The following is a 24,909-nucleotide window of genomic DNA, read 5'->3' as shown; positions in this document are numbered from 1 at the left end:
AAATAATTTTAACTTTGAAACTATTCATTCCTTGAATATTTAATCATTTTTTGCTGGCAGGAAATTGGTCACATTAACTTTTACACTTTAATGCCAATTGTAGACATTTGGCCATTGGTTATCCTGAGAAAACTGTTTTATAAATGCATCACTAAATATTTTAAAAGGATAACTTAATACGATCAGAAGAGAGAAACGCCTAATTAACTTCAACAATTGAGGAAAATCATAGGGTTTTTCTTCTCCATAGGAAAATCTTTCCTTTCCGTAGAAACATTAGATTATGATTTCGCTAGTAGGATTTCCTAATGACGGCGTTTGGATTTCCCTATCCACTCCCTTCTGACCCTATCCTTACGCCGGAGGCATCGGCGGCCTCCCCATCGCCACGGCGCGGGCGCGCCGAGGAGATAGGAAGAGAAGTGGAGAAGTGAAAAGGATAGTAGACTCCCTGGCGCCTCCTACCCGTTTCATTCCCCCACCCAGTGGCGCAGCGAGGGGGGTTTTGAGGGAAAACCCCCCCCCCCCCCCCCCAGAACTCAGATAAATTTTAAAATGTAATCAATTTTACTTAATTGGATGAATATTACTTATATAATAGTGCAAGGATTAATAGGATATCCCTCAGAAAGCTGTAAAATTCACCATTTTGAACCATTTATCTTGAAACTTTTCTGGGGGAGGGCACCCACACCTCCAGTATTCCATGCCTCCCATTATTAGTTGCTCCTAAAACCACCCCTAGCCTTAGTTACTAGCTGCGCGCCTGCCCCCACCGTACCACTCCGCGGGATGACTGTTTGTATCAGTTGAGTGATACCTGGTTCCCGACCCCGGTGGTGTTATCTATCTAAGGGCCCATCCTGGGTCCTCATCCGCTGGTCAGGCAGGACTAAGTTTCTTAATCAGGTGTAAAGAGCACAAACACAGCCTTCATAGCAGAGACTAATCTCTTCCCCTTCCTCGCGCATAATTACCGCGGCTCGACGAACTTCTTTTTAATATAAGATCTGATGATAGTGTAACATCCGAAAGCGGTCGAAGAATTTTATAATGACCCAGCGGAAATCACAAGGTTGTGTTCTTGTTCTAGAAAGATCTTGCGATGCGGAGGAACATTGAAGTGAACCAGGCATGGTGTCAACGGGAAACCCCGACAGTAAAAGTTGAAACCATTTTCTTATCCCACATAAATATATCAAACCGTCAGCATGTACTTGATCTACAAGATATTACAAAAAAACTGAAAAACGGCGTTCATTAGATAATTTTGTCATTTTTTCAAGCCTGTATCTAGGCAACGGAGAATTTACAACTATGGCAATTGACATCCCGCTCATTTTTTGCCAAACATTTTTGGATCGTGTTATCATAACCTCTGAAAAATTTCATTTTAAAACTTTGTCAGCTTTTTTTGCTTTCAGCCAAGAGAATCTTTTTTATCTAGAGAATCGAGACTAATCTCCTTATTCTTCTCTTTCCCTTCCTCGCGCATAATTACCGCGGCTCGACGAACTTCTGTTTAATATAAGATCTCATGATGGTGTAACATCCGAAAGCGGTCGTAGAATTTTAGAAAAACCCGGCGGAAATCACAAGGTTGTGGTCTTATTATAAAAGGATCTTGCGATACGGAGGAACATTGAAGTGAACCGGGTATAGCGTCATCGGGAAACCCCTCAACAACCGCGACAGTAAAAGTTTTATCCCACAGAAATATTTCAATAGCGTAGAGCAGGTAGTCAATCTATTAGAAATTCTGAAAAAAAACTGAAAAACGTCGTTTATTAGATAATTTAGTAATTTTTACACGCCTGTATCTAGGCAACGGAGAATTTACAACTATGGCAATTGACATTCCGCTCACTTATTGCCAAACGTTTTTGGATCATGTAGCTAACTTTCAGGCATCAACCTCTGAAAAATGTCATTTTAAAACTTTGTCCGCTTTTTTTGCTTTCAGCCAAGGGGACTAAATGGAGGAGGCCCAATTCCATGCCATTGAAGTTTGATTTCTGCTGCCACTTCGGTTGCATTTTAATCGATTTTCAAAAATGTCCGCGGCGCGGTGATGAGTGGAATGCGATTCACTTTATCCAAAAATTTGCAGTAAAATGTTTGCCATTGCAAGGATTAGCATTGAAAATGTGTGGATTTGATGCATCGCATCATCATATACATAAATTTCGGTTAACACCCCTGATTATACCTTTTTCCCCCATGAATCTCGGATCAATTTGTCCATCAGCGACGCGTGTGGCGATTTTAGTAACCCGTTTTTAATGCGTGGTGAGTGGCAACACATTTAGCGGCTGTCTTGAGCATCCTCTTCTGTAATATTCGTGCTTTCATGTTTCAACTCACAGTGCTTCGCGTAGTTTGGGCCGGTCTCATTTCACCCAGATTTTATGATGTCACCTTTTTGTCCGTTTCTTTATCCTTCGAGGAAAAATCTTTCAACTAAAATTTAACCCACTTCCCAATTAGCTATCGTACTTAAATTTACAGTACAGACCAGAGCATGATGACGATGAATTCTTACGCTATTTTTAGTTCTCCTGAGGAAGTATGAACCGCCATTTTCGAAAATTCAAATTAGTAATAATCGCTCAGCTGCACCATAAATAAAAAAAATCGCGATGATTAAAACTGTTTCAGGCTGCTCAGCGTTGAGCGGATGTAAACAATCGAATTTAGTTATAAAATTACGATAGCTTAAGAAATTAATATTTTTAAAACGACGTTCTTATTCGAACGAAAAAGAAGAACATATCCGTACTTTGCCCAAGGTCCCACGTTTAAATTTTATTGATAAAATATTACATTATCAAAACCAAAAACTTGTTGCGCATTAATTTCAGTCTCTTAATCATCAGCATTTTAAATTATTTCTACGTAGATATACATTGCAATACTAAGACTATAACAATACACATGTGATTATGAATTCATATCATTCCATTGTCTAATGTAAAGCGACTGTGCACCACGCTATTAGTTTTGAAGATATAGTCGTCTTTCTATAAAATTTAAACGTTGTATCTTGGGGCAAAGCAGGATGGTTTATTTCGTCTTCTTAGTTTGAATGAACACGTGGGTTTTTTATTATTATTTAATATATAGTAATATTTAGCACTTAACTGTTTTTTTCTGTTTCCTGAGTTTTTGCTCACGACTCGTCCTGTACCGCATAAAATGCTGAATGGTTAGAAGAACGAGACGCTCGTGGTAGTAGACGAGACATTAAGGTGCCGAGCCCTGAACGTGTTGAATCTACTAAATCCCTCGAGATGTAGTAGATTCAACACGTTCCCCGCCTCGAAGCACCACGTTCATGACAATCGAGATAAGATTCCCTCCGGCGATAAAGATGGTGGATGATATAGGTTCTTAAAATCTCGTATTACTCGCGATTTTTATTTTATAGAACACACTAGGCCAGTTCCGATTAGTTAAGTCACTTAAAAGCAGCTTAGAGAACGCCCACAAATTACTTGATGAGTTTTAAAACCTTCTGACACTCCTTCCCAACACCCATTGTGTCGTGATATTTCATGGAATATTGATTAGCCTTCCCCGCTTCCCCCAGGGTGGGTTCCCGCGTTCATTTGTTTTGGAATTATTGTGCAAAGCTGTGGAAGGGCCCCACGATGGTATAGAACATGTACAAATGCGTGATTCAAATTAGAGTGAGTAGTATTTTCTGTGAAATTTTTCGTGCGATTTGGAGGGTAACATAGTGTATTTCTGCGTCCATTCGTGCATTACTGTATTTACACATTAATTGTTTCCTGTTTACGTATCGCGTAACCAGGTCATTAGACTTGGGAAAACGAATTTCAGCACAAAAGTATAATGGAATCAGCACCAAATACCGATACTGATAATTACATATTTCTAGAATTTTATAGCATTTAAATTAAAAACTAGCAACATTCATCTGGGTTGATGAAAATACTCCAACATGAACTTAGTAATTCTTCACAAAAACCCTCTCCTACCTCACGCTTACACCACACTTCTTGAATATGAGCATGCTTTAATAACAGTAGAGATAAACCGTACTAGTTTACAGGTCTTCTATCGCGTGGACTCATTTCCAAAGACGACATTTCTCCCGCAGGTTTCTTTAGGTCCGCAGGTGCTTGGACCTAATACATTATTGGGTGTCAGTTGACGTAGTGGATAGCATTTGTACCAGTATAGTCAACAGCATACTGTAATCTACCTCTACTCAAGCCTTGAAAACTTCATCACGACAATGTGACGCTATACAACTCCAGTAAATTAATTCAAGAAACTAGTTCAGAATCAGTAATAAAATCGTTGACGATTACTAGAGTTTTGTATCAACAAATGAGAAAATTTCATGTGATAACAGAGAGCCTACTCTAATACGATATTACTCTTACTGTAATAGAACAAGCATATTGTTCCATTCGCAAGGAAAAGAAATTTCACTTTTTACGTTCCACTCTTTATTTTGACCGATCATAGTTTCAGCCTGCACATTTTTGTTGTAAACATTTTTTTCAGTTATTCATCGTGAATTATAAAAAGAATTGTTTTTTTACTGTTCGTTTCTTAAGTAAGTTCTCAAATTTTTACTTACATTCATGCACCATACTCTTTTACTTGATAGTCTGTGAAAGGCTATAATTTTAGTAATGAATAGCATATTTTTTTAGTGATTAGGTGATATTTATCTCTCACATTTCAAGTAAATTTGTAAATATGAGACAAGAGAAATGAGGATGAAATTGGACCGTTCCGTTTCAACAAAATAATTAAACATGGAATCGCACAGAAAATAATTTCACTTACAAATAAAGAAATCAATTGAAAACGAGAAGATTATTTCATCCTGAGGACTTGACACTTATTAATTGGTAACTCGAAGCGATATATTGCATTGCATTGCATGTATCGCTTCAAGGAAGTTACCCTTCCCCAAAAATATACGTCTAGTATGATTTAGGGATCGGATTTTCACTCTTTTCAGAGTGAGATCCATACTTTGCAAACTTTACTGTTTGGCCATACCAGCTTAAGTCAGTCAAACTTAAAACTGATTTTCCAGAGACGGGAAGCACTCTTTACCCTTCAGATTTAGCTCCCCGGCTGTCTTTATTCTTCCCAAGGGCTCTCTATGAACTTCGTTCATTATTAATTTATTCCATCGATTCCGTCATCCGTTTCCCCAGGAATCCTCCCATTAGTTTTTCCTTTCATTAAAGTTGTAAGAAAGCATTCCTGCTTCAGCATAGAATTTTATAAGTGTGCCTCGAACTTTGCATAGCTAGATTGAGTTTAATGAGGACATTTTTATCTCCCCAGCTCTTTGTAGTTTTTTTTATTCGTAGATTCTTTCAGTCTTCGAATTTTTTGTAAAAATCTTTAAATATTCATCTCATATTTACATAGCTTCTCCATAGAAACAAAGTCATCTGACCAGTATTATCTTTTACATATCACTTTTTCATAAGAATATGCTCCGTAAGTTTATTTTAATGACGAGTTTTCCCACGTATGCACCGGTGTTACAAAACCACTGTTTGGCACGGTTAAGTAAATGCTGAAGTCATGTTACCCACTTGAAAGTTCTAATGCTTTTAAGGTGAAACACCTTTAAAATGCAACGAAAAATAGAACGCATCCAGTACATGAAAGGCACTGTTCCTAGTTTGCCTTTATTCTTTTCCCTTGGGCTACAACCTTGTCGCGGTGGAAAGGCTTGCGCGCTCCTATGACCCCTAGAGCTGCACTGGCGGGATTAATTCTAAATTATTCCCGGTAGGGCCACCCATGCCAGATAGGTCGAAGGGTAGGAGCCAGACGAAAGGTAGTCCGCGTGATGGTGTCACGTAAAAAACACTGTTAGAATGGAAGTGGGAAACCCTACCAACTATCTCTTCCCTGAACACATGGAGTACAACCAAATGAGCCTCGGAATCTCATCGCCCGGGACCCGTCCGCAAAGGGCGGGTGTCGGGCACGGCAACGAGGTCGGCAAGGTCCTCGGGGTCGCCAACATGCGAAATCCTTGCAGAGACTTATCATCATCAACATCAGTGGCAGCAGCAATGAAGAAAGAAGAAAAGAAGACCAAGAAGATGGAGAAGAAGAAGTCTGCTATAAATGTGGGGACGTGGAATGTGAGGACTATGATGAGGGCGGGAAAGTTAGAAAATATCAAAAGGGAAATGGATAAAGGGAGGATAGATATCTTAGGATTATGCGAGGTGAGGTGGAGGGATGGGGGGGATTATTGGAGTGATGGGTATAGGGTTATACATAGTGGAGGGGAGGAAAGCCAGCGAGGGGTAGCTTTAGTATTAAACGGGAAGATGGGTAAGCGTGTGGTAGGTATAGACCAGGTAAGCGATAGGATTCTGGTGGTAGAAATTGAGGCGCGGCCCACCAACCTTGTGGTGGTCCAGGTTTACATGCCCACTAGCAATCATAGGGAGGAAGAAGTAGACGAGGTGTATGAACAGCTCGAGGAAATAATTAGAGACACACCGGGTAAGAAAAATCTGGTAGTGATGGGGGACTGGAACGCCTCAGTCGGGGAAGGGAGGAATGGAAACGAAATAGGAGATTTTGGTCTAGGAATACGGAACGACAGGGGAGAGAAAGCAGTAGAATTTTGTAGGAGAAACAAATTATTCATCACAAACACGTGGTTCAATCATCATAAAGGGCGAAGGTACACGTGGAAAAGTCCAGGGGATGCGGGGAGATATCAAATAGACTACATTATGGTAAGACAGAGGTTTAGGAACAGTGTGAAAAACTCGCGCAGCTTCCCTGCAGCGGATGCGGATTCGGACCACAATCTAGTGCTCATGAAATGCAACGTAAGATTCAAAAGACTTATGAAAGTTAGGAAGGCGAAGAAATGGAACGTAGAAGCCCTGAAGGGGAGTATGAGGAGAGAATATCAGGAGCTAGTGGACATTAGTATACGGGAGATTGAAAGTACCAAGACGGTAGAGGAAAGATGGGATAATATAAAAACGGGAATAGTCAAAGCGGCGGAGAAGTCAATTGGTTACGTTGACAGTAGAAGGATAAAGAAGCCGTGGATAACGGAGGCAATGGTTAATGAAATGGAGGAGAGGAGGAAGTGGAAGAACGTGGACACAGAACAGGGCAAAAGAATGTATAGGGAATTGAATAATCGATTACGACGTGAAACTAAGAGGGCAAGGGAGGCTTGGTGGAAAAGACAGTGCGAGGAAATGGAAAAGTTCCAGAAGGATGAAGAAGTAGGCGCGTTGTACGCCAAAGTTAAGTCGCTATCGGGCGGCAAAAGAGGACAAGCCATGTCTAAAATTAAGGCTAAAGATGGGAGGATGCTAACCGAGCGGGAAGAGGTACAGGGTAGGTGGAAGGAATACGTGGAGGACCTGTATGACGGAACGAACAGACCAGAGAGATTGACTCTAGAGGAGGAAAGTGCAGTGGAGGAGGATAATCTTGGGCCGGAGATATTAGATTCAGAAATAGAGAGAGCACTCCGTGATATGAAGGCTAGGAAAGCAGTAGGCGTGGACAACATGCCGTGTGAGCTTCTGAAGAATCTAGGGAAGGAAGGTAAGAAAAGGTTTTTCGAACTAGTGCGCAAGATCTATGAGGAGGGATGTTGGCCGGAGGATTTCGTGAAGACGGTTTTAATTCCGCTTCCGAAAAAGAAGAAAGCTGTGGAATGCGGAGATTATAGGACTATCAGCCTAATATCCCATGCGGCTAAAGTAGTGCTGAGGATATTGAACAGACGAATGGAGGCGAGGGCAAACGAGTATTTGGGCGAAGGTCAGTTTGGTTTTAGAAAAGGGAAGTCAACTCGTGATGCAATAGCAATAATGAGGTCCCTCGTGGAGAGGAACCTAGAATATGAGCAGGACGTATATGTGTGTTTCGTGGATTTTGAAAAAGCGTTTGATAGGGTGAACTGGGTAAAGTTAATGGATATTCTCAAGAGAATAGGTGTTGACTGGAGGGATAGACGACTGATTTGAAATCTGTATATGGCCCAGACTGCGCAAGTGAGGATAGCGGACGGAGAATCTGGGTGGGCAAGCATTGGCCGAGGTGTGAGGCAAGGCTGTCCTCTATCGCCACTGCTCTTTAACGTGTATGCTGAAGAGATGGTAAGGGAAGCGTGGGATGAGTTAGAAGCTGGGATAAAAGTGGGAGGAATGATGTTCAAATCAGTGAGATTCGCGGATGACCAGGCGTTGATCAGTCAGTCAGCAAGGGGGCTTCAGGCCCTAGTGGATGCGTTATACGAACGTTGCGAGGAGTTTGGGATGAGGATTAATCACAAGAAAACTAAGGTAATGCGGTTTTGTAAAGCATCACGAGCGAGGAATGTGAGACTCAAGATAAAGGTGGGTGGTGAAAAACTTGAGCAGGTTGAGCAATTCAACTATTTAGGCAGTACGTTAGAGGAAAACGGATACAGTAGTAAGGACATAAGGAAGAGAATCGCATTAGCGAAGGAGGCATTCATGAACAGGAAGGAGCTTCTTAGAGGATCGTTGTGTAAGAGTTTAAAGAAAAGGTTAGTGAAGAGTTTGATCTGGAGTGTAGCTCTCTACGGTGCGGAAACGTGGACTCTGAGGAAAGAAGACGAGAGAAGATTGGAGGCGTTCGAGATGTGGGTATGGGGAAGAATGGAGAGGGTGAAATGGACGGAGAGGAAAAGCAACGACGAAGTGCTGGATATGGTTGGCGAGGAGAGAAAGCTTTTAGATGAGATACGCAGGAGACAGAAGGTTTGGATGGAGTTAGTGCTTAGCGGTGAGGGGATGTTGAAAATGGTGTTGGAGGGTAGAATGTTGGGGAAACGAGGGAGGGGAAGGAAAAGAATAGGATTTTTAGATGGATTGAAAGAGATTAGGCCTTACAGTGAATTAAAGAAGGCAGTGCTGGAAGGAAAGGGAGGCTCCCAGATCACCTCTTTAGTACTCCATGGAAACCTACCTTAATCGGTAGAATACTATAATAATAATAATCGTTCATTTTCGATATGCATTAAAACTCAAGGTTACCGTGACGTCTTCTCTCAATCAATGCTCGATTACTCTACATACATCTTTTATTAATCTTACTACGGTATCTATTTATTTAATCATTATTCTACAATGAATAATATTGATTTTTATTGTAAGTTGTGATAGGTAATCTTAGAATTCATAAGAATAGCATAATAAAGCTTTTGATAGGCTAAGATCATATTTTTACGTCGGGAAAATCATGAGGCGTATGCAGAGATAAATTTTCCTTTAATATCTTAAATATTCTTTGCTGCAAGTTTAAGCAAAGTTATACCGATGACCTGAATGCTTTCAATTCATTCACGACTTTAAAAATGACCATTCAACTTTTTAAAATTTAAGAAAACTCGTACTCAAGTAAAATATGCGTGCTTCATATTTAATACTACTTTGTGGCATTAAACAGGAATGTTTTCTGCGGTAACTCCGCTTTGGCATAGGGAAGTTACTTCTATTTATGTTTTTGATATTTTCTGAAAACCTTCTCATTTCCCTTAAAATATTATTTTTACCGATCGATAGCTCTGCTTTCGTTAGCAGCCTCGATGGTAAGATTTCCTTAAAGGAATCAATTGTATTACTTAATGATTCCCGCTAATGAGTGCAGGTATATCAATCCACTTCCTAGGCCGTTCGCAAATTAAGAGAGACCTACTTACTGCGCCGTACTGAAAAATCTCGAATCTCTTATTACTTTGGAACTTGGCCTTTCCAAACCAAAGTTCTTATTTTATTTATTCCACTTACTAGTGTTTAGAAATACCTCAGCTCCGAGTGAAACTTTTTGCAATAAGATATTTTTCAGTCTCCTCAGAAGCATGCTTTCGTCATGGAAATGAAGCCAACATTACAACTTGCGTGGGCCTCACTTGCTAACTGACAGCACGATTGATCTGGATCGACAACCATACATACAATAATTTTCGTTACTAAAGCCATCCATTAGCTATAGAAAAGGTATATTTAATTATAACATTAAGTCTGTGATAATTTTTAATTAGTCTTACCTGTCCAATTATTTCAATTCTTGAGTAGTCTAGCTTTAAATGACTCCAAACATACAAGGCCTTTGAATGGCCCAGTTCTCTGATGATATTTTTTAAATATTTTCCGCTTAAATCCTTGCTGTAATTTTATACTATCCATAATCTACCGTTAAGCTTCCAATTCTTCCCTTAAATGTGTTGTGTTAAAAGTGGCTTTTCACCCTACCCACCCTATCTTATCATCACCTTTACTTCTCTGACATCGAAACCCTTTTATTCCTCCTTTTGTGAACTTTAAACCTAAATAAATAGTTTTCGAGTTCCTCAATTGTAATTATGCATTTTTCTGTTCACAGCTCACCGTGCCGAGCATATTATGGTCTTACGGAGTCCTCATGACTTGGATGATCGAAAGTGGTGACGTTCAACTTCCGATTGCCTTGTGGACCCCTGCTCTCTTCTCTGCCACGTACTGCCTAGTCGGTAAGGATTACCTTTACACATACAAGGAGTGCGAAGAGTATTTGGGCAGCTCATTTTTCTAGCTAAAAATTTCTCCGTGTTGCACGTATATTTCTGGCTTGATATGATTCTCAGTTTGTACTGTAGACACTATTTATTCATGTACACTCTGCAGCAACAAATAATAAATTTTCGAAACTTTAAGCAAAATAGAAAAATAACTTCAACTGTGTCGCACGAATAATATTCGGGCACCTGAATGTTTACATGTTAAATAATATCATAAGGCACACTTCGCGAAATACTTAGAATTTTGTGGCATTCCTTTTGGTTTTTGAAACTTTCTGAAGAAGATGGTGCGGGCATTATTTTTCTAATATTATAGGTATTTACGTTAAGTTTTACATACTCATTTACCTTGATGACGATGGACAAGTCTCCCGATGAAATATTGGCGGCATTTTAAACGATTTAAACCAGTAGCAATCCCAAGAATCAAATCATTCGCTCGGAAAGAATTACATCATATTTTAAAGGTGAACAAATTTCAATTCATATATATATTATAAACTTTTTATCACATCAGCTTGACATTTGTGACCACCACGAAAACTGGCGCTAATGAAATTTAATTTTGGTACTATAACGTCCACTTAAATTGGCAGTAACTTAGCACTAGCCTGCGATGTATTCGTTTAACCTTTTGCTCATATTCTTGCTGTGCTGAAAAATTCTCTAAATTATGCATGCTGAGATTACGCAATTGTCCGAGCGAGGATTAGATAATGAAATCATAAATAATCACGCACAGTTACGACAGCTCATTAGAAGAGCTTATATAAAAACAGCATTTATAACTCGAAAACAAAATCAGTTACATATATGGTATTATCTGTGTCAATTGAAAAAAGCAAAAGATGTATTATCTAGCTGTCATGATACCATTGTGTTTCAGATGTTATTCATTCTTTCTGCCGATTGTGTCGTGCAATGCTATTTCTCTTGCCTCAGTAAATCAAACATCGGCAAATATACTCAACCAAGAGATGACTTGGCTTACGTCCTGGACTGTATCTAATTGAGCTGGCGGATCGAGGCTGCAGGAGGCTAAGAGAGATCTAGTCTGACGTGACGACCCTTTGAACCGCCTTTCTAATGCGGATGAGTCATAGCGGCGCGCAATCATCATCTCAAGGTGTCATACTTTCATAAGGTGATAATTGCCTTGACGTGAGGATTACTCGAGATCTTTGCGCCGTCTCGTTGGTGAACACTCAGAGAGAAGGGATGGAACAGAAATAGACGGCCTATCAAGTCTCAATGGCTTTTCCATATTTGTGTACTAATCGTAAGAATATTATCCTTCACTGCTCGCAGCTAGCTCTTGTTTAAGTGGATACAAGACGTATACTTAATGAGGGAGGAGATCATAATTTCTTGCTCATTCTTAAGTTTTTCCCAAGGTCACGCATCAATTCCGAGGCCGGCTTTATTTTCGCGGCGAATAACTCGTTCTAACTTAACGCTTTCATCAAGAAATTTTAAAGGTGAAAACGAAAGACTCCAACCGGAGAATAATTATGGATAAATATTATGTTTGATTAGAATCGTAAATAATTTGTACTGGAATATGACGACTCTCTGTGCATTTATTCTATGGGAATTTTCTGGCTATATCGTGAATGACTGAGAGCATTCCCAGTTATCAAAAAAGTGGAGACTTAGGAGTGACGAAGGAAATTGTCAGAGATGAAGCCTCGAATGTCAACCAAGTAACCAAGACTGCGTTGGGGAGGCTACGGTACGTCCGGTAGAAGCTTGATTTCTGTTTCCAAATAAGGAGCATTTTAATCAATATTCAAAAATGTCCGTAGCGTGGCGATGAGTCCGGGGGAATCTATTTATTACCATATGCAGTACTTAAAATCGCGAGGCTTAGCTAGGAAAAGCTATGAATTTGATGATACTCATCTTCAGTATTATAAATTTTGGTATACAGATCTAATTGTATATTATTTCCACGTGAAAATCGGATCGTTCTGTCTGTTAATGACATGAGTGTCAACTTTTTAAACCTATTTAAATGGGGGGTGTGTAACAACACATCTAGAGCCCGACTGGAGAATATTGTAATATACGTCCAAATAACACTCCGAAAATTCTCAAGAATTGTTGTCGCGTTGTTTGATAATTAATCATGATGAGTTTTTTTACTTTCTACTGGTAGATGCTGGCGGTATTTCCGGCGGAACCTCCATCATCAAGCATCAAAAAATGTGGTGTTTTCAAGGAAACCATGAAAGCCAGTTAAAAAAAGGAATTATTAATAGTTTTTTATTTTAACCTGTAGATGCTGTTGGCATTTCCAGCGAAACTGTGGACATTACAGATCAAACAACGCTGTGGAAACCCAGAAACCATGATCTACACCTAAATTTATACATCCACGTACTACCCCGCAAGCCGCCTAAAACGGCGTTTGGCAGAGGGTGTTAGGACACCAGCCGTTGAATGTAAACATGGTCTCATGTTCCTCTGTCTTCCCTTAGATCCGTGGGTCCGGTGGCCGGCGACCAGAGGCTCTTCCGGGCGGCGCACCAAGGTGTCCGCGCCGTGGGTGCTGCGACCGTTGGCCATCGCTGGGATCCTCATCACAACCACCTCGCTGTTCGTCACGCCCTTCTTCCCGACACGCGACTACTGCCTCCTCACCTATGGTGTGCTCGCTGGTGAGTACTCATTTGACGCCAGTTCACGCCACCCTCAACCCACCCACGAGCCTGTAAGTAGAAAATTCAGTCAATTGGATCGTCTGGTTAGCATACCTGACCGGAAATCGTGAGATCCGTGTTCGAATTCCTGCTGAGCCAAAATATTTTTTCTTGGCGACTAACATTCTTAGTGTTTATTGAGTTTTTTTTTCCTTTTCCTGACCTCTATATTTAGTATTAAGTTTGAATTTTGGAGTTTAGGTCTTACAAGAACACATAATCCAGCACTATATATACGTTGAATGAGATGTATCGATAGAAGAGAAAGATTTTTCCCATTTTATAATTCGTTAACTGTATCTGTGGATATCGTGCAATTCATATGGAAAAATCTTGCAGGAACTCGATTGTAAAATCGATTTAATTCATCACACGAAGATCGAATAATACCCTAAGGGTGAAAAACATCGTGGAAGGTTACTCAGGAATTCCACTGGGTGAGGTTCTCAAACTCCATCTCGGGCGACGCGACGTTTTGATGTACCAGTTGTCCATCGTCACCAAAAAATTTTGGCTTAACCGAGATTCTAACTCGGATTTCAGGACCAACACTCCAAGACCTACACCCCCAATTTCAAATTTAATTATACTGTATTATTGCGCCCATAAGAGTTTGATCTGGAGTGTCCTCTCTACGGTGCGGAAACGTGGACTCTGAGGAAAGAAGACGAGAGAAGATTGGAGGCGTTCGAGATGTGGGTATGGAGAAGAATGGAGAGGGTGAAATGGACGGAGAGGAAAAGGAACGACGAAGTGCTGGATATGGTTGGCGAGGAGAGAAAGCTTTTAGATGAGATACGCAGGAGACAGAAGGTTTGGATGGAGTTAATGCTTAGCGGTGAGGGGATGTTGAAAATGGTGTTGGAGGGTAGAATGTTGGGGAAACGAGGGAGGGGAAGGAAAAGAATAGGATTTTTAGATAGATTGAAAGAGAGTAGGCCTTACAGTGAATTAAAGAAGGCAGTGCTGGAAGGAAAGGGAGGCTCCCAGATCACCTCTTTAGTACTCCATGGAAACCTACCTTAATCGGTAGAATACTATAATAATAATAATAATTGCGCCCATGTGCGTGTCTGCGTACAATATAATTTTTTCAAGCAATGCTTTGAAAACGTCCGTCGCTTAATAGCGGCAAAGTGAGGTTTTTCTCTCCGATAGTGGTTTCGTAAGCACTGCCTCCGCCTCCTGTGCCGCAGCGAGGACTGGAGACGTCAACGGCGTGCTCGGTTAATCCCCGAAAGAGATTCCGGATCCCTTCCAAGTATGCATTCCCTCTTAAAGATACTATAGTGATGGCTAAGTTCTAACAACACGTTTCTCAAAAATAGCAACTTTTGAGGAGAGCTAAAAAACGCTTAATTTATTTTACTTGTACCCTGAAATTAAAAACCAAAAGTTCATAAAACGAAAAAAAGAAGCATTCCTTTGCAAACAAAAAGTTGTTTTTTCCTTTTATTTTATTTTTTAACGTTATTACACTTTGTTTAAGATACCTGTCTCAAACCGGCCGAATTTGAGATATGTGTTGTTAGAACTTAGCCATCGATATGTAATGAAAACGGGGATTTTTCAGTGGGACTGAATACCAAATAGAAGAAGGTGAGTACCCATGGAATCTAATAATATTCTGCACATATTTCATCAGTTAGACTCAGTGGTGGATTAAGACCGCACCTGTCCTAAAATTTAGGAAAATTGAAAATAATAATAATTTTTAAGGTGGCTCTCCAATGAAGGTTTTTTAATTTCACCAGCGTGGCAAGTAACGTTGAAAAATCATTGCTAAAATATCTTAAATCCACCTGTCTACGCATATCAGACCTCTTACGTATTACCGTTGACAGGTATTGCAAACGACCAAAGCGCCGCAGAAAGTAATGATCCAAATTCCTCCCAACCTCCCCAAACAACTACCTTAATTCGGCCCTGCTTGGGCTTTGTGGGTGTGCTGCGTATGTACAGGGCCAGTTCAAGACATTTTTGTAGTATAAATGAACAACATACTGGCCCCCACCACAATAATAACCTGAGAGTTAGTAGGAATTCTCTCTGGGTACAATTAAAAAAAAGTATTGTAGGAATGAGGGTCGAGACTTAAATATCAGCATGAACTTATAAAGTGCTTGCTCTTATATGTTGAATGTGATATATGAAAGGAATAACAATAAACCGAGTATTGGGAGCACGGGTATCTACATTATTTTTGTGGAGTTTAATCTCCTTGTTTGATTAGTACCTATTGAACATTGGACAGAGCGCTTAGGCGACCCCTTTTGCTTGGCGTCCTAAGTGGCCGTGTGCTTAGCTTACCGCTTAAACTGGCTTTACGCAGTGGCGGATACAGAAAAAACTCAACAGAAGGGTGCAAAAGATGTCTTAAGCTACCCTTACTTTTATCGTCAAAAAATAATCAAGTCACATGCAAAATTTAAGAAAGTTTGATTTAAACTGTTTACACACTTGTGCAAGACAATGCCATGTTATGATGGAAAAAAACATCAGTACTCGCTGCAGTGAGTGATATAGAACGCATTTTCTCATTTAAAAAAATATATTTCTTTTATTACTTTGATTAACTTTAGATACAGGTTGTCCTTGAGTGACTTTGAGCGACATTAGGTGACATTGAGTCAAGATCAAGACTCGAGACCTTCTTCGCAAACTTAAACCTAACAACGTAATCAAAATTATTGAAGTTATTTCGCGAATTCGTGAAAATCGCAAGAAAAAATGCATGATGTTTAATCAAACAAAACGTGGGTTCGAGACCTGGGCATCTAAATGGCATTCTATACCGAACCTTCAACCACCATGGAAATTATGTTACATTACAAGGTGTTCTGTAAATTGAAATATGTACATTTATAAATATATACAGAAAACCGAATATAATAGCGCCTTTTTTCCACATCTGAGATAATGCGCTAAAAAGTTAAAATTGTGGTTCTGCAGTGTTCGGCAATGAAGGTGCCCCCTGCGCTTCCCATATGTATTCATCACTGGCACTGCTTGTGTACAGGTTTATTTCATTGTGCCCCGTATTTCCCCCTCTTTAATTTTTAATTTTTTTAAATATTTTTGTAATTTTAAAGGTCTCGGCTCCAGCATGGCGGTGGCGCAGAGCGAGCTGGCCCTGGACCATCGTTTCCCGCCGAGGAAGCGTCGCTATCGGAAGCGGGTCTTCTCGCTCTGCATCATCCGGGTGGCGTGCTCCATTTCGCAGATCACGTCTCCGCTCATCCTCATGGGCCTCGTCAACGCGTTCGGCCGACGCTACGCGCCCATGCTGCACGCGGGCATCGTGCTGCAGGCGTTGGTCGCGGCGCTGTTGCTCAGGCAGAGGAGGGCGGGGAATCTCCGGAGGGCCGTCCGACTCGCGTAAGTATCTACGATGCATCTGCGACATAGGGCTAATTTCACCAAGGAGGATAATTGCATTAACTCGGATAATACAGAATATTCCGGTTAATTGGGACATATCGGGACTTGTGCACTTCGCCCCAATTTGGCGAACTATCCTGTATATGGGCATAAACAAACGTTGAAATGATGGAAAGAAGACTAAAGAATGTTTATAATGCAACAAAAGTTTATTTAACTATTAATTTGATTAATAAATCAGCGAGTTAGGTTAATTCATTATCATTTTTAAGAATTATAACCATTTAGTTAAAAATATTTTTCACAGCCTCGGGCGACGCTGAATGAATGTCTTTTAATAAGTCCTATTAAAGAAAAGTCCTATCCTCTTGCGGATAGTATAACAACGAGAGCATGGCATTCTGCGAAAGCGCCACAGGAAGTGATGAACAAACGTCCCCAAAACAAAGACCGAACGCAGCAAGTTGCAACAAATATGAAATTATTAGACCCTCTAAAAAAGTATTTATGCCGGATTTTGGGGAGGAAAGAAAGCTTCTTTACTCTCGGATACAGAGCACCAGTGGCGCAGCGAGGGGGGGTTTGGGGGTTAACCCCCCCCCCCCCCCAACCAGAGCTCAGAGAAATTTTTAAGTTTAATCCATTTTACTTGATTGGATTGATATTACTAATAGAATAGTGTAAGGATTAATAAAATATCCCTCAAAAACCCGTAAAACTCACCATTTTGATCCGTTAATCTTAAAATTCCGCAATTTATCAATCTCTCACCTACCGCATATCCTGGTAGTTATTCTATACCCCACACACTCCGGTATTAGTTACACCGCTAAACCCCAAGCCTGGCTGGCTGCGCCCCTGCAGAGCACTGCTTTCTCCACATTCAGTGACGTCTTTGACGACGCAAGGTCAGCCTCAGGTACCCATCGGCACTGCTGAATGGGATTATGTGGCGGAGTGGACCTGGCAACCGGCTGTCTCTCGATTAAGGAATTTACTTGCCTATTTCTCGCGTCCACGTTTAGCAAAAATTGATTCGTCAAGCATGCACACAGGAAGCTACGTCCTCATCAACCGCTTGAAGGCCCCGTCCAAGTGCAAGGAAGGACGAACGCAGGAAGCGCCTCTCTCGGACAGTAATGAGAACAAACAGCTCTTGCTATAGGGAGGCCGCGATTCGTAAGCGAAGGTATGCATTAGTGCAGGCACGAATAATTACAACAGAGGATTCTTCAGTCGGGAACAAAATTTGTTGTCACCCGTCGCGCATTTAAAAGGGTTTATTAAAAGTCGCCACTCGCGTCGCTGACGTGCATAGCGATCATAATTTCGCGGAGAAATTAGCAACTTCAAACTCAAAGGGTGTTTTACACGAGGCACGAAATTGCGCAGGTTTAAGCTGCATATCATTCTCAATTTGCGGTGCAATTTCACGAATGCTTGAACGAAATGACAACAGGTGTTATTTTGCCACCTTGCATCCATGAATTCTCGCAAACGTTCCATCAATTCGTCGCTTTACACGACGCAATTTTGACTGCGCCTTCGTATACATATAAGTCAGATTTTGCAATAACGTGGGCCGTTTTTCATGGCCCACGTTATTGCACTGTTGGACGGCCCACTATTAACAGCTGTTGGACGAAATGTCTATTCGTGATGGTGTGATCCATCAAATTCATAACTTTTCAGAGCTATTCTTTTGATTGTGAAGACTACTTTGGAAATATAGATAATAAATGGATCGCTTTGCACCCATCGCCGCGGTTCGGACATGTTCGGAGACCGATTAAAATGCGCTCAAATAGGTAGCATATATCAAGCTAGTGCAGGTCTCATTGGTTCCTCCTCTAAGCAGTACCTTGAATGCATGGTACAGTATGTATGTACCTAATGTATGGGAGGATTGTCCACATCTACATTATTCCTAGTCGTCTCAATAGGCATGCGGTGGTAGGTGTTAGTACGACAGCCGTCAGTATGTGCGAGGATACTAAATAATTTGGGTGGGCTTTGAGAGATATTTTTCGGTCCAAGTTTGACTTATCACCCATTAATTTTTTTTGGGGGGGGGGGGCTGGAGGGGGAAAGCAAATTTCTACGCTTCTCCGTTTGGTGTATTATCTCTCACGTTTTATCATTTCTGTTGGACCTCGAAATATGATGCGCCGCTTCACCTAGAAATTCCCCCCCTTGGATTTCAGAGTATCTTTTTATGAGTTAATATCTTATTTAAGTACTCTACCCTTTGGAGGCGGGCTTTACAAGTCGTGTTTCAGTCTAGAACAATATATCAAAAGATAAGAATGGAGACATTAACCGCGATAATATAAAAAAAACTATTCAAGAGAAGTTGAATGATACATATACTTAATTATATGAAAATGTAATTGATAAAGTAATATTTAAATAATTATTAATGAAATTTTAATGAATTAAATTTTTAACACTAATAATTTTATCTATTCAATTAAATTTTCAATACTAACCCAACCCCAAATTTTACTCTCAGCCAATTAACTGGTTATCGCATCTTAAGATATGACCAGGCTGTTAGGGGCGGATGGGAAAAATTGTTTCTTTTTCGGAGAAATTGGGAAAATTAATTTCCCCGAAAAAAATCGGTAAAAAAAACTGTTTAGAGCCGTGAATTTTCTTCAGCAATAACGCTAGCTGAACAGGTGTGTTGATCCAGCAAGAGCAAGGTCGTAGCGAGTGCGGGTGGGGAAGGGGATGTGAGCAAGGGTACAGGGTTCACACCAGGGGCGCAGCTAAGAATTAAGGGTAGGGGGGTTATAGGCGCAACTAATACTTAGGAGTGTGGGGTATTGCATACCCGACAGGGTAAGCTGGAGTTCCGCGGGCCCTCCTCCAGGAAAATTTTAAGATTAATGGTTCTAAATGGCGAGTTTTACGGCTTTCTGAGGGGAATTTGGTTAATCCTAGCACTATTCTATAAGTAATAATAATCCAATTAAGCAAAATGGATTACCCTCTCTTATGTCCAGTACTATTCTCTATTTTTTAGTCGCACCCAGATTTGCCACACACAACAGTTTTGTTAGTAATCCTCCCTGTTCCTATCAAAGGTGGTCTGCGTTTTTCTTGGTCTTAGTATAGCATCTATATTAATACCTAATGATGAGTATTAACTATCTTATTCTATAGTAAACTTAGATGCTATTCACATTGTATGCAGATATCCACAGAAGAGCCTTTGAATATGTACCTAGTGCTTTTGTCACCTGCATGCAATCTTTCCAATAATCACCCATGGAATCAAGGGCGTACCCAGGATCAAAACTAGGGCGGGGGGGGGGGGGGGGGCAAGCCATGGTTGTTCAAGTTGGAGGTAAGATTTAAGCATGGCAAAAGTGAATGAAATGAACATTTTAAGGAAAGTGTATCAGCTATTTATTAGTTTTGAAAAAATATTATTTTCCTTAAAGACATTTGCAATTTTTGCTTCTAGGGGGCAGCTGCCCCCTCCTGCCCCTCGCTGGGTGCGCCCATGCATAGAACACTGTCTGTAGTTTGCAAGTCACACAAATGGCTACCAGTAGGCATCCATGGAGTCTCCACTGTGGATGCTAAGTGGATGAAGTAAGATGATGTTAGGAACGGAAGTTCTGGCTTTCCATATGTAGTTGATTATGTATCATTTCTTAAAATCATTATGGCTCATTTTCCATAACCATCTGGAAAAGTGAAATAACTAGGACTTGACTTTTGGGGGTGTAAAGGATCAGATTGAATACCGCACCACACAGAGTGATAATAAAAAAATACTTCATAGCATGAATGTATTTTAGAAAAACTTAGCCACATTTAATATTTTTCCCAGAATTTTTTTTTCACTAAAATGAAGGAGGCTATCATAATAGCTCCTTGGGATATTAGTTCTGAAAGGGTTCTACCCTCCTCATCATTACCCTGCTGATCTGAAACATAAAAATTACAGCACTACCCATAGCTCAATAGTGAATTTGATTATCAGGACAAAATTTTTGGACATAGCAATGAATGCTGCATTGGTATTAACACTCCGGCGATACATTAAAGCTGTATGGAACAGTCCCTATCATTGACAAAATGCACTGAAATCTTCCTATCTGATTGATATGCAATGCATAGCCCAAGAAAAAGAAACCAAATTTGATCAAAGCCTGAAAATAATGGTTGGTTACCATTGTCCGACAAAAATTTTATTGGTTAAAAAATCTCAACACTATTTCCTCCAAAATAAATTAAAAATGCATATACTGCAACTAAAATATTTTCCAATTGTGACTGGTGGTTTCCGAGATAGGGCCCCGATAGTAAGTGTGTGCCACCACAAGACGACACCTCCCACTAATACTCGAAGCTTCTAAATGTTTAATGAGTCCTTGGTTACCATAGAAAATCAGTTGAAAAATACCAGTACCTTCTTATTACCATTCACATCCGAAAAACAGCTAAAAATGCCAAAATTTCACAACTTTGAGTGCAATGCCTGTGCGTGTGTGCATCTTCCTTCTATCCAATTGCAATAATACTTTACAGGATATATTTTTACACCAATTGGCATGAATTTGGGGGGCATCACGAAAGAAAATCAAAAGATAAGGACCACCCTGTTGTTGGCTATTTGAAGCAGCGGTATGTTGATAAATACATAAATGTATGTATATCCCACATAATCCATTGACGACATTACACACAATAGTATCGTCATGCATATTAACATAAAGCATATGTTTAATTATCTAGATGATTGTGACTGTCATTGGACATTTCCTATTCATATGACATCTAACTCTCGGCTAACAGATGGATGGCTTTGTAAGTCCTCCGACTGCCCTAAAAATCAGTGGATAGATTTTTGAAGTGCAGAGCATGTAACATATGTAAATAACATGCTTGTTGGGTTTACTCAAATAATTTTATAAAACCAAGATTGAAAACACATTTCCAATCTGGAGGGATTTCAATTCCCAAATAATAACTCATGAATGAATAGATGATCTTGCAGACCACTGGGACCATATTTCCGACTAAAGTAAACCCCTTTATGTTGCATTCAGGATAGGATCTGAGCTGGATTTAAACCCTTACTGATTTTGTACTCATGCAAAGAAAGTCATCAAATATATAATTCATGCCTAATTTATTAAGGAGGCATATTTATAGAGCACTTATACATGCACTGATGCCCTTCAAACTGATTCCTCATATGGAAATATTGCTGATTCAACATAAGATGGAATTCACATTATGATTAGTCTACTGGAACCAGGCACATGGCAAGGGGGATGCTTTGGGATCATCAGTACCCCCCAAAATGTTTACTCTTGTGGCAATCACCCGCAATACATGTACAGATGAGACCACTATCCCAGGGGCAACTATCCTCTTACTCACAATTTTTCGATGCAGCTACATTTCATGGCATCTAAGAACCAATGATGAAAGATATGAATTAAAGACACGTTGCACTTTTTCTCATAAATATTTATTTAAAATGATTCAACATGTTTCACCACACTCCAGCATTATCAGGACTCCCATTATCAGTCCATTTATTAAATTTCCAACAAGGCGAGATTAAATATTAAGACAAGCTAGAAGAAAAACATGAAATCACGTCTGTAAATTAAAAGATGTTGTTTCAAATATTTGACAGAGGACAATCATCTGTCCGTTAATCATATTTTCACCACGGCATGAGATATAATTTCCCCTCTACAGTGGTTCTGATGGTGGTGCAGTGCAGTGAAGCTTGTTGACTCATTTTTTAATAAATATTTACAAGGAAAAGTGCAAAATTTCTTTATTTTATATCATACAATGGATTTCCACAAAGTATCAGTCTCCACCATTCATTTCACCGATGATGAATTTAACTTTCACCACCATACAGACAAAATATTCATGGCACATTTAATGAAATGTGTGGCTTTTTGATGCATGTGAACAGCAACCCACACAACATGCAAGCATATTTCTTACTATGTGCCTGACTGGAACCGGTTAATATCGTGAAGGGAGGGTTGACTGTACATAGTTTTGATGGTCGGGTGCCGATCGCATATTAAGAAAAAATAGTAGATAACACTCCAGTCTGAAGTGACTCATGTCAACAACATAATATGATGATAGGAAAATATGGTAGCAGAATGAGTTGAGGAATTTGGGAAAGGTCAAGGTTGAAATGCTCTCTAGACTGCAGGAAATTGAACTCAAGTAAATACAAGGGCATCTTTATTTTAACCTCTACTTGCTTAGCATAAATATCATACAAAAGACAGGCAGCCATACCATACCACATTTTCTGTAATTTTCAAGTGTAAGCTGTGAGTCTAAGCTGAGTAGCAGCCATTGAGACATAGCTGCCTCAACAGGTATGAACAGCTAACTTCATATTTGAAAAAAAAAATCAGTTATTTTCTATATCTTTTTACTCTTATCCACGAAAATTATTGATATATTCATGAGTTTGAAGTACACCAAAAATATGCCCATTGACAAATAAGATGAAAAATCTATCGCAAGAGAATCTCAGCACCAAAATACAAGAATAACTGCAGTATACACCGGTATGAGAAACTCACCCTTTCAAGGAGTTGAAATTTGATCAAAACATTTTTTCTCTTTTTTTCTAACCCTACTGCTAGGTGTAGGGGCACTTGGCATAAAATTTTGGCCATTTTCCAAGCCTTAATTCACTTCTAATTATGTATTGAGAAGGGAAATAATTCAGAGACATGGACCTCTTAGGTGAGGTTTTAAAATAATACGCAAAGCTTAGTACCGAAATTACTCTTCACGTCCTCTCCACCTCACACTAAGTCACTTTTGAGCATTATCTGTCAGCTTAACTGAGCAACAATCATATAGATACTGCTGCCTCAATCAAATGGACACTGAATGTGAACTGCGGAGCATTGAACAATGGGGTACATTTTGTAGTGATTCATTTTGAAGGTGTTCATTGAAGACAGTACCTACATATCTTACAAATATATTGGGGAGTTTGAACCCCTTGATCCCTTTTCCCTATTTGCTGCTATGTTGTTTCATATGTGATCAAAATTTATGAATCTCCTTGTACCCAATTTACTGCACCAGAAAGTGAAAGCGTAAGAGAATGAATAATAGCCACAATAATTATCAGGTGCTGTGGGCTGAAATGGAAGTAAATATTCATTCATAAATTTGATCTCAGAAGCAGTACAATTTTATTATTGCTTCTTAGCAGATTTAATATTTGTGAAATTATTGGACACGCAACATAGGAACACTATGAGGTGACCTAACTATCAATTTGCCTGATTGGGAAGAAATATCACCATCTCATAATGCTACATAGCCTTAATAGGAATTTGTTCAATCCAGAACCAGCCCAGCTGATGTTCAAAATTTGCAGCTTAGATTATAGCTTGAATACACCAAGGGATGAAGTTCGCCATGAAAAAATATTTGACTTAGCCGGGATATGAATCTGGATCTCCTGATTGCCAGTCAGGCATGTTAGCCAGTTCCACCACCAAGCCATTTTCTCAGAGCGAACTTCGGGATGTGTTTTACCGAACAAGATGCTGACGTCACAAGTCCACACTGTGGCACCTGCAGCGAAGGTCATGCTTACTTAGCCACTGTCGGGGTGAAAAACCCTTATTTTGTCGCTGGTCTGCGACGACGAATTTCAAAGCACTGCAGGAACAAGTGACTTTGTACGCAGTCACGTGCATGGGTGCAAAGTTAAATACAGCAATGAATGAAGTTCGCCATGAAAAAATATTTCACTTAGCCGGGATGAAAAATATTTTCCTGACTGGCAATCGGTAGATCCGGGTTCGTATCCCAGCCAAGGTCAAATATTTTTCATTCCGGCTAAGTCAAATATTTTTTCATGGCGAATTTCATCAGTTGGTGTATTTAACTTTGCACCCATGTATATTACTGCATATAAAGTCACTTGGCCCTGCAGTGCTTTATAATAGCTTGACTTCATTATTTCATCAATTGAAATCACTCTTTCTTATATTTGTCATTCACTTATATCCCCTGACTGTGGCTCCATTTACTCACCCCAATATATGAGTCAATGTTGATACAGGTGAAACGAGGACCCTGGGCAAGCTTGAAGGGCTACTCTCTCGAGGGAAGGGTCCATAAGCCTTCGCTTTTCCCCTATACACCTTGGGAGTGTAATGAAAGTGGAATGAAAAAGGTTTGGAGGTGCCGCTATGATGAGAGCCT

At 40.0% G+C, this 24,909-nt stretch overlaps 1 protein-coding gene across 1 annotated transcript in view; it reads left to right on the top strand.

Moving 5' to 3' along the window:
* The window catches only part of LOC124162199, a 101,441-nt gene that overhangs the window by 65,299 nt on the left and 11,233 nt on the right, over nucleotides 1–24,909 (top strand). Inside the window, exons 2-4 of the mRNA XM_046538639.1 lie at nucleotides 10,408–10,534; nucleotides 13,063–13,242; nucleotides 16,377–16,662. Of these exons, the coding sequence (XP_046394595.1) occupies nucleotides 10,408–10,534; nucleotides 13,063–13,242; nucleotides 16,377–16,662 (593 nt within the window). The remainder of the gene's footprint in view (nucleotides 1–10,407; nucleotides 10,535–13,062; nucleotides 13,243–16,376; nucleotides 16,663–24,909) is intronic.

This window comes from Ischnura elegans, chromosome 7, assembly GCF_921293095.1.
Source record: "Ischnura elegans chromosome 7, ioIscEleg1.1, whole genome shotgun sequence".
Lineage (NCBI taxonomy): Eukaryota > Metazoa > Arthropoda > Insecta > Odonata > Coenagrionidae > Ischnura > Ischnura elegans.
This window is presented reverse-complemented; position numbering and strand designations above follow the sequence as displayed.